At 44.9% G+C, this 16,084-nt stretch overlaps 1 protein-coding gene across 1 annotated transcript in view; it reads right to left on the bottom strand.

Moving 5' to 3' along the window:
• The window catches only part of ANAPC1 (anaphase promoting complex subunit 1), an 82,149-nt gene extending 79,857 nt beyond the window's left edge, over nucleotides 1-2,292 (bottom strand). Inside the window, exons 1-2 of the mRNA XM_015416134.1 lie at nucleotides 2,218-2,292; nucleotides 970-1,206 (exon numbers count right to left, since the gene is read on the bottom strand). Coding sequence (XP_015271620.1) covers nucleotides 970-1,182 — 213 coding nt within the window. The 5' untranslated portion in view covers nucleotides 1,183-1,206; nucleotides 2,218-2,292. The remainder of the gene's footprint in view (nucleotides 1-969; nucleotides 1,207-2,217) is intronic.
• Nucleotides 2,293-16,084: the final 13,792 nt, after the last annotated feature.

Raw genomic sequence — 16,084 nt, 5'->3', positions numbered from 1 at the left:
TTTGGTCAGTTTATTTATTATTTATTATTTATTTTTGGGATTTATATCCCGCCCCATCCAATATACAGCTCGGGGCGGCTAACAAACGGCCATGCCGAAGTTAAAATATGCATACAAACAACAGCATAATAAAAACACTATATCTTGACATAAAAATTTGGTGCTTTGATAATTTACATAAAATCCAAGATGGGCGACGTCCCACACTGGCGGCCAAGTTCTTCACAGCAGGAGCGCCAGGAAGAATGTTTCCCCAGCTCTATTGGGCGACATCTATCCCCACTATGTGGGGTAGATGGTTGGAATATCATTGGTGGAATAGTGGCAGCGGCGGCTCCCCCTCAAAGGCCTGGCGGAAGAGCTCCGTCTTGCAGGCCCTGCGGAACTGCACTAGGTCCTGCAGGGCCCGGATCTCCTCTGGGAGCTCATTCCACCAGGTGGGAGCCGCCACCAAGAACGCCCTAGCCCTAGTTGCATGGCCTGGTCTCCTAAACAGGCCAAACTACCCCCCCCCCCAAAAAAAAGGTTTAAGTTCAGGATAACAATGCGAGGGAGAAGACTGAAGCAGGAACAGTGTGCATGGTAATATAAGAAAATCTATACATTGCATAGAAGTGTGTCACTGTTCACAGGGTGGGTCTGTGGTCTCCTTCCTGTGAACTTGGCCTCATGGAAATAGACCATAGCAGAAATATCTAGAAAAATAAGGTTCACCAGTATACAAAACTGGTTTTGCACAGACATAAATCAGCCCTGAAGTCCTACAACTCATAATTCCTAAGTGGACCAAGATATCCATTGATTTTATGAGTAAGAGTGGAGGGATCTTACTACTTTGTAAAACCACATAGGACTGGGCTATTTAACAAACCATAGTACTTTGCTATTGCTACCTTTGGTCACTTGTTGCTCATTTTGGTACATACTGTGCATGCATGTTTTCTAAACCTTAGCAAAAGGAAGTTTTACCTTGTGTTTCTCGTGGATTGTAACTTCCTGAAGGGATCCCACCAATCCAGCAGCTCCATCTGAAGACCAAAGTTCTGCGGCTGGTTGCAGCTGCTGAAGTTGCAGGTTCAGCGCATTAGGATGGTGCTTGCAGTGGTCACGGCCAAAAGGGACAAACTCCTGCAAATCCCCTGCTGCAATCATTGTTACCCTCTCTTCATAGATGTTCGACATGAGTTCCAAATATCAACATTATTTCTGAAAGACAACCAAAATATAAGTAGAAATAATTTAACAGTCATTTCTGAGCAAAATCTACTTTTATTAATATTTTGCTGCCCTTATTTACCTTCACAATATCCATGCAAGGTAGTGTATTTTACCCAAGGCCACTCAGTAATCCTGACAATCAAAGACTTTGAACCTGCATCTCCCACATCTAAACTTAATTGTCTTTTGAAATGTTATGAATCGTTATGAAAATGTTTGACCGAACCACATTAGTGTTAATTTGGGCACTAATAACTGGGAGCTAGCTATTATAAGGAAATAATACCAGTGTCTAATGGAACACTCAATGGCTTGAGATACTGAGTGTTAAATATTCAAGTAGATAATGTACAGTGCACTGTGAATGTTAGATTGCCAAGAATATATATGATGGTGATTATTTTGGGCACACACCAAAGATGGGCTAATGGCATAAACTTAATGCAGATCCGTTATTCTTTAAATGCTTTATCACATATACATACACACAAACACACATATGATTTACCAGAACTTAACTTTTTTCAAGAACATCAGTGGTGTACAAAATAAAAACAATTCACATTTCACACTATTTGAAAGACAGATATTCCCCTCACCCCTCACATGCATGCTGTGGTGTTATCTTTTTGTTTTTTACCATTCTAATGGTTCTTGCAGTTTCAAAATGCTTTTTAATAAACGCACACAGTTACTACTTGTCTCTTTTGCACATTATTTGGAGCACAGTGCTCTGGCAAAAGAGTTGTAAAACGGGACGGGACTAATAATCTTTATTTTAAAAATATATGTCTGGAAATTTTATTTTACTTGAGTGATTATTGTGGGTACAGAACCAGCCTGACAGCTACTGCTCTGGGTGAACTCATACGGCGTTCAGTAACACAGGTGAGCCCGGGCCACGCAGCGTGAGCGACAGACTGACAGAGCAAAGCCAGAATCCACAGGGAAGCCACGAGATGCGGTGGGAAGGCGCAGGCAACGGGGAACTGCACGAACCTGAATGACACAGGAAAGAGCGATCGGCTGCGGGCCTGGGCTCCAGCGGCTCCTCCCCGTGCCTGTACCCGGACCACAGCAGCGACAGCAGGAGCAGCACGGTCTTCCTTCTGGTTCTCACACGGGCGCAGCCATCTTGAGACTCCCATCACCGCCCGCGACACGTCCAGGGGCGGGATTAAAGCGGTGGCGGCACAGCAGCTGCTGTAGTCTCCGTAGCAAACTGCCCTGGGAGGAGGATTAGCATGGAGCCCCGCTATCGCAGCAGCGAGAACCGAAGACGGTCGTGGTACCGTCACTATGGCAACAGAGCAAGGAGGAAATGCGGCCTGGCATCGAGAGAGGGAGAATGACCTCGCCCGTCCCGTGTTCCTGTGGCAACCGCGAACAGCCACACAGGGCTCGAAGCTCTCTATTCCTGTTACATTCCCCAGTTCTGGCAAATAGCCGAGGGTGGAACCTTCTGGAATTAGGATCTAGAGGTGGAGCACAGCAATTTAAGGCAGGTCTGTACTATAGTGAGTTGGGGGCAGGTTTGGTGGCAGAACACAAACATTGTCTATTGACTGAATGCAGCTTAAAAACAAAAAGGCTGGAGTAGGTAAAAACTGCGTTGTCCTTTGCTTTTCTAGCATCTGGCCCAACTTTAAAGTAACATTTTAAAAAATCGAGAGAAATCATGTTTGGCGACCCTAGAACAAAGTCTGGTCAGGCAAACAAAAGCCAGGATGAGTGATAACCTTATGTTAGGAGTGGGGGAATGCACAGACGTTTGTTTTTAAAGCTAACACAACCTCTTTGCTTTTTTTTGCTCCGTAGAGCCATTGGTGGTCTTTGTCCAGGATGCACTATGGCTCTTTAGTACAGAAGGCACTTTGCACTACTTCATAGTACCCTTGCTCGTTCACACAATGCAGAGGCCTGCTGCTTATAGTTCAGGGTGATGAGGCCTGGGCCAAATTAAGTCAGTTGCACTTGCAATCTAAGTGATGATGGAAAGGGGAAGAAATCAGTGAAGTATGGTGGTTGTAGAATCTGGTTAGAGATTTGGAATGTGACACAGTGACTGGTTCAGTTTCAACTGCCTTTATTTACCAAGGTCTGTCTAATACCTGACCGATAAAATGGCTGACAATACTATGTCCTTGATTTGTCTTTTGGAGAGATTTTGTGGATGCTTTTTTTAATATACACATGTGGTATATTGGGACAGGACTCACAGCATCAAGAGAAGGGGGGGATATCTTGCCTCTTGTACATAAGCATATAAATTACAAACGCATGGCCACAGAATGTCAATGCACCGCTTTCGTTTCCCCACAATGGCTTATCCCAAATAGTTGGTGTTGCTCAACAATTTTGTTGCAATTATTTTAGAAGTAGAATAAGATTTATTGTAAGAACAAAACTGAAAATTTGTAGTTTTAAGAAAAATAAAACTGTTGTGTTCTGTTTACTAACATACCGCTTCTGAAGTTAGCGCAGGATGGAGAATTTCCAGCCATCTGTAGTGGCAGGGATCCGTAGCCATTGATGCTTGGTGTGAGCTCCTATTTTCCCTATGAAATGCTGGTGGGAGGGTATGCTTCTAATCCTAAATACAGTTACTGTTCTGCTGAAATCAGTGCAATCTAATTCCAAGTACCTGCTCAATTCTGTGTAGAGTTAGGTGTGTTGGAAGAACCAGATGTAATGTCCCTGTGCCTCACTGACTGCTTGGTCATATGACAGATTCCCTTTTATCGGCAGAAAGCTTATTGCAGCACCTGCCCAGGAATAGTTCTCTGGACTGTTAACTACGCGTAGGTAGCTGCTTTGCATGGGGAGCAGCCCAGTCTGAGTAAGAAGATGGGCCTGTGTAAAGTTTTGCAGGTACGTTATTTGGCGTACCAACATCATATTTAAATCAAGCCCAGAACTGTAAGAGATGAGCAGAAGGGCCATATGGTGTACGAGTTGTTGAGAGACACCATTTCATGAGGCAGGTGGTGAGGGATCAAATGCTTGCCTAGAACATTTTCTTCTCCATTCTCCTGACTTCCTGGTATGTAACTGTGGATCTGAGATAAGGATCTGAGATAACGATCTGATTCTCAAGATCACTCCATGCGGATTGGCTATTCTGTGGGAAGATAAAAGGGTTTTCTGTGGCTCTTATAAGGTTATGTGAGCCAAAGGAAGCACCCTCCTGGCTGCATCTGCTAGAAGCGTACAACTGTCTTTGTATGGGTCAGACGTGGGGGGAAAGACAGTATAGGTACAGCAGTTCAAATAGAAGGTTGTTGGTACTGCCTGTCCTATGAGTTTAACTGCCTGTGCATTCGTTCATGGGATTTGGCTTCAAGCGGGGGTCTTTTGGGGCCGGAGCACGCCGGAGCGCTGCTCCGGGAGCCCAGGCGCCATAGGTGGTGGCAGCAAGCTCTGCCCCAGCTCCCTGCGCTGCAGTCCCTTGCTGCCTCCCCGGGCCTTCTCTCACTTTACCTCTTTCCTTCCTTCCCTTCTCGCTCTTTCTTTCTTTCCCTCCTTTCATTCTCTCCTTTTCCTCTTTTTTTTTTTACTTTCGATTTATTGATCGCTTTTTTCCACACACCTGCGGGCTCAGAGGGATTTACAGTTACTCATGACATTTGGACTAACAATATTCATGGGGGATAGGGAAGACAACATACAGTATTTTAATTACACACACATTGTAGCTGGCCGGAGGCTTCATCTGCGGGCTGGATCAGTCGTGTTCTGACGACTGTATTCTTGTCGGCTGGCTGATGACATCAGGGCTTCCCTCCTTCTTCCCTTCTCACTCTTCTTTCCCTCCTTCTTTCCTTCTCTTTCTTTTCCTCTGTCCTTCCTTCTCTCCTCTTTCACTCTTTCATTCCTTCTCTCTACACACTCTCTCTTTCCTTCCCTCTTTCCTCCTCCTGCGGCCCAACTCTAGTGAGAAGGGGTTTAAACTTTAAACTTAAACCCCTTCTCTCTTCGCTCCCCCCCCCGCGCGCTGGAGAAGGGGAGGCTTCCCCCCATTTTGCTTCCCCTTCTGACATCACTTCCGGTGATGTCAGGGGGCGTTGCATATGCTAATGAGCTATTATACTAATAGCCTAGTAGCTCATTAGCATACCGTATGTTAATGAGCCCCTGCAGTTCTTTTTCTAGGAAAAGACTCCTGGCTTCAAGTACATCTTTAAATATATATGTTGAAGTTCTCTCTCCTTTTTTAGCAGCACATGCTGCTACATTAGCATTTGTTGTTTCAGAGTGCCAGTAAAAGTCTAACTCAAGCAGCATTCTTGAATTTCAACATTGCTCTGAAGCGGGTCCTCATTATTTTACTGAAGACTATATTATTAGTTCAAGTTGTTTTCAACAAGTGAACAACAAAAGCCACAATTATATAAACATTTAATAAGGCTCAGCTCTGTAAAAACCCATCAACATAATGACAAGCATCTGGAGTGTGTCCAGCAAGTTAATGTGCCAAGCGATGTCCGTTGCAATTTGTGCCTTGGACTGTGGTCTCTCATTAAGAATTACAGGCTGAACCAGTTAACATGCCAGAAGTTCCATTCATTTCCATGGATTTGGGAGCTGTGACTGTAGCCAAAATACTCAGCTGCTTAAAAAGTTTCTTGTATATGTCCTCAGGAAATACTAATAGCAGTGACACAAAATGACACTCTTTTGCTTCATATTCATTCACTGAGAACAGACTAGGGTTCTGTTCAGCTGTTTACTGGAATACCAACAAATGCTAGCTTGGCAACTTGCACCTTTGAAAACAACTGAGAGAATCTCACTGTGCTCTGCTAAGAAGTATTAGGATTGAGGCTGCAATTCCAAGCACGCTTACTAGGGAGTAAGACCACTGAACTAAATGGGACTTACTTCTGAGTGTATGTGCTTAGGATTGCTTCCTGCCACTCTGCATTCATGCTGTCAGGGGTCTATGGCAGCACAACAAATACTTGCAGTCCTTGTTCTGATTATTATTTTACTTTCCCCCTTCCTTTTGAATAAAGGTTGAAAGCCATTTTATATATGTGTCGGTTTCTTTGTTACCTTCCCACCGAAGTGGTACCTATTTATCTACTTGCAATTTCTTGCTTTCGAACTGCTAGGTTGGCAGGAGCTGGAACTAGAGATGGGAGCTCACTCCATCATGCGGCACCCGGGTCTCGAACTGCTGAACTACTGACCTTCCACAGCCTGCAGTTCAGCGTCTTAACCACTTGAGCCACCTCTCTACATAGGCTGGCTCTTCGGCTTTGAAATGGAGATGAGCACCGCAACCCGAGAGTCAGATTCGACTGGCTGATGACGTCAGGGCTCTTGATGTTGTACTGCCACACTGCCACCGCCTAGCCGATTTGCTCCACTGCAAGGAATGCCGAATGCCGAAACAGATTTTTCCCACTTTTGATCTTGCCGCGCCATCTGTAATGGCAGGGATCCGTAGCCATTGGTGCTTGGTGTGAGCACCTATTTTACCTATGAAATGCTGGTGGGAGGGTATGCTTCTAATCCTAAATACAGTTATTGTTCTGCTGAAATCAGTGCAATCTAATTCCAAGTACCTGTTCAATTCTGTGTAGAGTTAGGTGTGTTGGAAGAACCAGATGTAATGTCCCTGTGCCTCACTGACTGCTTGGTCATATGACAGATTCCCTTTTATCGGCAGAAAGCTTATTGCAGCACCTGCCCAGGAATAGTTCTCTGGACTGTTAACTACGCGTAGGTAGCTGCTTTGCATGGGGAGCATGGGAAACCTTTACCTTTACTAGGTTTCTTTGAATCTTCTCTGTCATTGGTGGGTTGTTCTGCACTATCACCTATTGCTTTCCAAGTTCTGTTTATGGCACAGACCTGTAAAGTCCCAAACAGCCGACAGAATACATGCCGTCGGGACATGACTGATACAGCCTGCAGATGGATTCTCCAACTAGCTACAATGTGTGTGTGATTAAATATTGTATGTTGTCTTCCCTATCCCGCACGAATATATTGTTCGCCCATTGTCTCTCTGAGTAACTGTAAATCGCTCTGAGCCCGAATGAGTGGGAAAAGCGATCAATAAATTGAAAGTATTAGTATTATTGTTGTTGTTGTTGTGGTTGTATGCACAATTTTAGTCACCCCTAGATGTCAATCAATATCTGCCAAAATTCCATTATCAACATCTTCCAGTATATTGTCAGTCTTTTAACTTTGAAAAGAATTTCCAGAGAGCTGGATACTCTGTATTACAATACCTCTGGTACCACTTCTTCCAGAATTGTTTGGGAAAACTTATAGCTGCCCTCCGTCAATATTTTGCTTGTATTTTTTTTCAAGCATGATTTTTTATTCTTCTTGGTACATTTGCATGGAATTTTTGTCTGTTCTCTAATCAACACCATAGCACTACTCTAGAAGTTCCAGATAATTTTTTTGAAAAAGCAGGTAAGATATTGATTTATTTATTTTTATTTTATTATTGCATTTCTATCTCGCCCTCCCTGCGAACGGGCTCAGGGCAGCTCACAAACAAGGGTAAACATGTGCCAATATAAAACATTATTAAAACAATAAAAACAACCATAATTAACAATAATAGTCCTCAGTGATGTTCATCATTCAGATCGAATCAAGATGGTGACCTATAGATATTACCCAGGAGCCCGATTCAGCGGTACCGATCCATTGCGATACTGTGGCAAGATCTTTATAATAGGCCGTCCCATTACCCCATTGTTACCACAAAATAGTTGGTGGTGGTGGTAGTGGCGGCTCCTAGTTGAAAGCCTGGTGGAAGAGCCCTTGCAGGTTCTGCAGAACTTGTTGCCTCATCACAGGCACGGCGCCACAGTCTCTCTAGCCATCTTAGCTCTCACTTCATCAGCCGCAACTCCTGGGTATACCAGGGCGCCAGCCTAGAGCGAGCGCACAGAGGGCGTCGAGGAGCAATCTCGTTGATGGCTGTGGAGAGCCGGCTATGCCAGTCCTCCACAAGTTCATCCAACGAGCTGCCAGGGGGCCTCGAATCCCGCAGAGCCATTCGAAGCCGCTCAGTCCATTTGGCTCCACGGGCGAGCTAAAATCTGCTCGCTGCCTAAACAGGGTCGGGGTGGAACATTCAGATGGGCCTTCAGGGCAAAGTGGTCTGACCATGGTACTGCTAATGCAGTAATCCAGTCCACTATTACTCCAGCCGTGAAGATCCGATCGAGCGTGTGCCCAGCCCAGTGTGTGGAGGTTGATACAAATTGGGAGAGTCCTAGTGCCGCCATGGATGTGATACAAATTGGGAGAGTCCTAGTGCTGCCATGGATGATACTAGGTCCGCTGCCTGACTGGACGCCGTGTCATAGGCATGGACGTTGAAATCACCCAAGACCAAAAGTCTAGGATGCTCCAACGCCCAGCCTGATACGGCCTCCGTCAGGGACGGCAGGCTACTGGCCGGTGCGTTAGGCGGTCAGTACACCAAACTCTCCTCGGCTTCCAGCACCAGGCCGACACACTCAATGCTCGTGATCTCCAACAGCGGGAGCGCCCTGAAGGAGTAAGCCTCCCGAATGAAAATAGCCACTCCTCCCCCCTGCCCCCTAGTACATGATTGGTGTAGGACCGAGAACCCAGGTGGGACAAGTTGGGAGAGAGCTACGGTCTCCCCATCCCGCACCCAGGTCTCGGTCACGCATGCCAGATCTGCCTTTTGTTCTAAATGGCAGTCCTGAAGGACTGTGGTCTTATTGATGGACCTGGCGTTGCACAACACCAATGTCGGAGGGGGTTATCAGTCCTGGCCCCACTGCTCACCACCTTTGGGATGGGTCGCAGGCTGTACAAGTTGGGAGAGAGCTACGGTCTCCCCATCCTGCACCCAGGTCTCGGTCACGCATGCCAGATCTGCCTTTTGTTCTAAAAGGCAGTCCTGAAGGACAGTGGTCTTATTATTGATGGACTTGGCGTTGCACAACACCAATGTCGGAGGGGGGTTATCAGTCCTAGCCCCACTGCCCACCACCTTTGGGATGGGTCGCAGGCTGTTTTATTTCTCAGCGTCCTTCCCTTAACTCTCCCCCTGGACCCACCGCTATACTTCCCCCTTCCAAGGAGCACCGGAATCTGTTCCCCAGGCATCGCCACGCCAGCCAGTCTTCACGTGAGCCACAGACCGCTGGCAGGCTGATTAGGTGAGCTGTTCCTCCTATGTGCACACTAGAGGTGGCTGTTACTCCTGATGCTGATGGCACAAGTTATCCATATGTCCTACTAAGTAAAACAAATCCTGTACCAAATTGCTACAAATTCATCAACTCTATATATGCAATTATTCTAACTGCTAATAACACACATTCCTCCTAATTCAACCTAGCAATCAAAATTCCAACATTATAGCAGGGCAGTAGCCGAATAAAAACATCCTAGTCTTCCTAGCATAAATTGTCTCCTTCCCATCAGCTAAACTACTTCTAGTCTCCCACCCCAAATCAGCAGCAGGGGTTACTGCCTACTCATCGGACATGGAAGCAGGTACAATAGGAGAACACTGTGTTGCCACTGCATGTTAAATCATGCCCACAGAAACTATAAACAGTGCAGATAGCTGACATTAAACAAGAATAAAGACAGTAAACATTAATACAATTACATTTCTTTTTTATTTATGTTGTTCTGAGTTGGCAATAGGCTGATGTGTAGGAATGGAAGGGCATGATTCTGTATTGCAATGTTAGGCACAGTTCTGTATACACACAAAACAGTTATCCCTTAATAAGTACAGCAGCAATGGTGTGCTGGGTCTTTTCTAGGATAGTGGTCTTCATCTAATGGACTGAGACCTTCATTTGGGTCATAGAGCTCTAACTGATGGGTCATCATGAGGCCCTATGGCGCTCTCTTGGAGGGTGTCTTTCAGAAGGACCTGCTGCCACTTCACATGCTTGGAGAACATCAGTGCCATACTGACTGGAGCAACAGGACAGTGAGCCAAGGTCACTTAAGTCATGGAGCGGATTCTTATATGGCCCTGACTGGGTCATTCCTATGCTATACCTTTCTGGTATTCGTCTTGTGTTCCAACTCCAGCTCTCTTGATCCATTGCCACAACACTGGCCTTAACACTGGTGAGGTCATAGCTCCAGCTCCCATTCTTCCTGTCACATAATTCAAGTGACACATCATGTGCTTGCATCTCATTGCCCCCCATGTTTAATGGGTTCTTGGTCTGGAAGGATTGAAGACTACTGCTCAGGGGTGCATTCCCAGATCACAGAGCAGTTATGAAGTCAATGTGCCTGACTGGCATCATGAATGAAATTACAGCCTGGCTTCACTCACCATGTTAAAATCTAGCAACATGCAGCCTCGTTCTCCCCCTTGAGAATTCTGAAGGAACCCTCTAAGAGACAGGCAATGAAAAATCATATAAGAATTTGGAAACTGCTGGCCACTTACCCCCCTCTATTATTAATCACAGCTTATCTTGCTCCTTATGGTTAATTTTTCATTTTTCCAACTTCTTGGAAAAATTAACAAGTAATAAGCAGGTCTCCAACTTCCAACTCCTTGGAAAAATTAACAAGTAATAAGCAGGCTGAGATATACAGGGGGACCATTGGCTCCTGCTTTCCTTGTGTTTGCCTATAATCCCTTCCAGCTTTTTGTGCATGTCTCTGAGGGGAGCCTCCAAATTCTGTACAGGTAGAACTATAGCCACTGTATATGGCTCCTTTTCACATGCTCGAGTATGGCCAGATTCTCAGTAGGTACTGTCAAACCCTTCCTAAAATCTTCTGCCCTTTTCAGGGTCTATCTGGAAACACCATTCTCTGATAATGAAGCTATTTCTCTCCCTGCTCCCTATTTATGGGAACCCGTTATAGCTGCTTGGAAGTGAGGGAACGTCTTCAGGGAATTTTCATCGGTTTGTACTTCATGCAATCCCAGGATGTAACCTAGCATTTAACCCGCTAACACCTTTTTGGGTGCCTGCTAATTGTTTTTAGGAAGTGGGCAGGGCCAGCTATGAATTTTGCACAGCAAGGCTTCTGGTTGACTTTGGAGATTTGATTGGCTGTGCAGATTTTTTCAAACATTGCTTTGGCATTAGATGTCACAACAGCGCAAGGATATTCACTGTGCCTTTCTTCAAACTGCCTTTGTCTTCCATTTTAGTAACTGGTTGCTAATGGATTTTTTCCTTTCTTTTTAGAAAGACTCGTTTTAGTAACTGGCTGCTAGCGGAATTTATTTATCTGTTCATACAAAACCACTTGCATCTGGTTAGCAAAGTGTGGTTGAGCCACTTTTGTGGGAAACTGCTTTTTTCCATTTTCAACTCCTTTGCTGCACTTCTGAATTGCTGTGGTGTGCTGTTTACAATGTCCATAGCACCTCCTACAATGTCGCTTTCCCCCGCCCTTTTTCGCCATGTGATCTTTTGGCACCTCCTACAATGTCGCTTTCCCCCCGCCCTTTTTCGCCATGTGATCTTTTGCAGACCTTTTTAAAAAACATTCTAAGTTGAGTGCTATAGCACTAAACCAGTATAGCATTTCAGTGCAATAGTGGCACCACTGAGATGCCTTGACTCCAGTCAATGCATTTCAGTGGTGCTGCTATAGCGCTGAAGTGCTGTACTGGTTTAGTGCTATAGCACTCAACTTAGAACATTCCCAAAAAAAAGTCCAGGGAAGATCACACGGTGAAAAAGGGCAGGGGGGGAGAAGCGGCAGTGTTTGAAATTACCATAGCGTTTAATGGAAGGAATTTTGCTGCATAAAACCCCCATCCCTGTATCACTTTAACTTTAACTCGAAATCAGGCCAACAACAAATAACATCTTTACTGTTCAAACCTGCCCTGAGCCTGTCAAGGGGAGGGCAGGATACAAATCCAATAAATAATAATTTTAAAAATCTGGTTTAGAACAGTAATGTGAAAAGGGCCTGTGTGACTGAAGTTAAGCTGTGGCAATAATTTTACGCCTGACTCCACCTCCTGCAGCAACCATTTTGTGACAGGAATTTTGTTGCTGTGCCCACCACACCATCTCAGAATTCCAAAGGTACCTGCAGGCTCAAAAAAGATTGGGGGGCCCTGTGCTAGGGAAAGCCCTGGTGAACCCTAGAACAATGGAAGGTCTGTACCTAGGGGCTCCTTGAAAGATGATTCAGAATGAGTTCCCTGAAGCTAGATAGTGTAAGCAGATTTTTATAACCATGGACAGCTTAAAAGCCACTAAAGTAAAAATTAAACAAGTTTTTAAAAGGAGCTCCTTTACTAAAATTAATCAATAGCCCCAGGCCTCTTTCCCTTGCCTTGCGTCAGTAGAACTTGAAGCACAAAGAAGGTGCTGGGCCCCGCTGGAATGCAGCAAAAGAGAGACCCACAGGTTACAGAGGAGAGAAACCTTTCCCACTTCTCTTCTATCAGCTGTTCTGCAGTCTTTGTTTTGTTCTCTTCTGTGGGACAAGCTAGATGTTACAGTGACATGACCCACGTATCAGAATCAGGTCACCACTCATTTCCTGCAAAGCTGGAGGTGGGGTGGGGAAAGAAATTGAAGTATACTATGGGCAGGAAGGGCAGGGGTGTGCTGCACCTTTGCTCCCCCCACACACACACACACACTGGTTTCCATTTAAAGCTGGTTTGGTCCATAATTTTTTCCCCATGGGGGAGGGGAGCGGGGGAGGAACGGTTTCAGAGGGAAGGGAGCGTATGGCGGAAGGCTCAGTATGCACACATCTTGCCTGCCTGCTCTGCCTTTAAATTTCTGCCAAACCTCACTTTACAGAAAATTGGCAGAGGCTCAGGTCTAAGATTTGAGACTGCTGGTGTCACATCTAGTTTACTCCACAGTTACTAGAGGCACGTGCCTTTTCTCAGTGGCTGATTGCTTACAGATGTTTGAAGTTCTTGAGTAAAAGAGAGATGCAGAAATCTCTGCCAGCAGAGCAGCTTGCACTCTGTACTGAGCAAGCATTCTTCAGAGCCAAAGGCATCTGGGAACAATTTGCTAGCGCACACACACACACCCTTTATTTCTTACTGAAGCTTTATGCCTGGAATATAGTACATATCTGATTATATTTAGTGCTTGTCTACTAAGATGGTTGTCATGGATATTTTTTAATCTGGCCAATTTTACAGCATTATTGCAAAGCTACTTAAAGCAACTTTTACAAAAAATTGAATAGAATATATCAGATCCCAATGTGTTTAAAGCTAAGATGTGCTTTATTAAGGGATATTAAGGACAAATATTAGTCTCTTCAGCATTTATGCTTGGACGTAGCCTGATAAGATCTGTGGCATTAGACTAATGCAAAGCAATTTTTCATATAATTCTCTAGTAAACAGGTTGTTGTTGTTGTTTTAAATAATCATTTGGGCTTCTTAGTGGTAGATAGCATATATTTGGTAATATTAGGAAATTTGAGGGGATAGAACTGAGTTCCAACAGCAGAACTATGTGTTACTTACAGTTCCATGATGATTTGGAGGGATGCTTTTTCTTGTTTACAATGTGTCCACTGAGACTGAAATTTGCCACAGTGAAGTTGAGTTCCTAGCCATTTCCACTGATGCTTTTCCCCCCGACCACCTCCCCACTATTTTCATCCCTGCTGAGAGAAAAATTCATGCAGAAAATTGTTGTTGTTTTTGACACATTTCTTTCAGTCAGCATGATGACGTCCTTGTCTCCTGACCACTCAGTTGTCTTATGATAAATTGTTTTGAATAAGTCTAAATTGAAGACCTGACCAGGCTACTTCTGTGCCCAGACTATGGATAACGTGAGGCTAGAACCTGGGTTCAAACTCTACTATGAAGCTCACCAGGTGACATTGGGCCGACACTTTTTCTCAGCCTAACCTATTTGCAGAATTGTTGTGAGGATAAAACGGGGATAAGGAAAAATCACACACCTTGAGCTGAGCTTCTTGGGAAAAGGGCAAGGTTAAAATGTAGTAAATAGTTACTGCCGTCATTCATCTCCCCTGATGAAGCGTATCTCATCTTGGTACAGGGGGATCAAGGAAGTTGCCTCTTAAGAACCCTGCTGGATCAGGCCAAAGGCTTATCGATTGTAGCATCCTGTTCCTCACAAAGGCTAATCAAATACTTCTGGAAAGCCCACAACAAAAAGTACAAAGACCTATAGTCCTTCAGCAACTGGTATTCAGAGGCATTCTCCCTCTAAATGTGAAGGTTCCATTTACCTACTATGGCTATTAATAGTTTATCTAATTAGGCCCCAGGCACACGGGCCGGATATCGCGGGGGGAGGCGTGGCTAATAGCCCCAGCACAGTTTGATCCGCGATTAGGTGATCAGGCGCGCCGGCGGCACAGCACGGGTCCTTCCCTCGGTGCCAGCGGGTAAACGAGGGACCGGAGGGGAATGCCATGTGCCGGCGCAATCACACCACGGGCGTCTAGAGGCAGCCCATGGCAAACGTTTACTAGTACCTTGGAGGTACTAGTTTTTAAATGTGCATTGTCGGCGGTAAGCCGCGGGTGCGCTCCACTTCCCAGTGTGAACACGCCCGGATAATCCACCCACCTTCCGTGCCTCTCCCGCAGCAACTTTGCCGTGTGACTGGGGCCTTAGTTTATCTACCCCCACAAATTAGATACATTTATTTTATCCACAAGTTTATCAAATCCCACTTTAACAGAGGCCTAGCTACATATGCAGCAGAATGAGGCGGCAAGAATTTGTGGCAGTAGAATGGGAAATACCATTTCAGGCTGCTGGTGGGGAGGTCACTTTGCAATGCTGCCTCACATACTAGGTATCTCCCTGTAATTTTTAATTTTAAAAAAATTAGCACATCAGGGGGAAAGATTCTAGCCTAGCTCTTCACATGCAGCTCTAGTTTTCCACTGAGGGGGAATTATTAACACAGAGGAACTCTGAAACATGTAATTCCACATTTACAGTCTGAAATGGTATATAATCCATTGCTCATCACTCTTCCACCCCATAGTGCTGCACATCTAGATCCAGTGACAGTGAATTTCATTTTAATGATTCACTGTATGAAAAAGTACTTTATTTTGTTGGCCTCACATTTCAAATTCTTATAGTTCTTGATAGCATGGGTTTACCTTTCAAGCTTAAAACTACCCAAAGAACAATCTGTCACAGTGTAAGTGGTTAATCTGGAGAACTGGGTTTGGTTCCCCACTCCTCCACATGAAGCTTGCTGGGTGACTTTGGGCGAGTCACTGTTCTCTCAGAACTCTCTCAGCCCCACCTATCTCACAGGGAGTCTGTTGTGGGGAGAGGAAGGGAAGGCAATTGTAAGCCGCTTTGAGACTCCTTAGAGTAGAGGAAAGCAGAGAGAGAGAGTAAAATGGATTTAAATAGTGGTGGCACACACAGTGAAATGTCATTGTTCCAATGAAGGTCACAATCCTGTGCAGTTTTACAAGAGGGGAGTATGTGTATTGTGTTAAGGGTCATCAGGTAGCTTCCATCTTATGGCAACCCTATGAATGAATTACTTCCTATTATTAACCGCCTTCCTCAGGTCTTGCAAACTGAGGGCCATGGCTTCCTTGATGGAGCTAATCCATCTCATGTTGGGTCTTCCTCTTTTGTTACTGCCTTTAACTTTTCCTAGCATTATTGTAGCTGAAGAAGTGCATTTGCACACAAAAGCTTCTACCTTGAATAAAATTTTGTTGGTCTTAAAGGTGCCACTGGACTCAAACTTTGTTCTGCTGCTTCAGATCAACACAGCTATCCACCTGAACCTGTCTTTCCCAGTAACTCTTGTCTTTCTCATAATGTGACCAAAGTATGATAGCATTTTAGCTTCTAGGGAAACCTAGCCCCATTAAATACAGTGGGACCTGCTTCTCAGTAAAT

This window comes from Gekko japonicus, unplaced genomic scaffold, assembly GCF_001447785.1.
Source record: "Gekko japonicus isolate JY-2015 unplaced genomic scaffold, Gekko_japonicus_V1.1 scaffold339, whole genome shotgun sequence".
In the NCBI taxonomy this organism is placed as follows: Eukaryota; Metazoa; Chordata; class Lepidosauria; order Squamata; family Gekkonidae; genus Gekko; species Gekko japonicus.
This window is presented reverse-complemented; position numbering and strand designations above follow the sequence as displayed.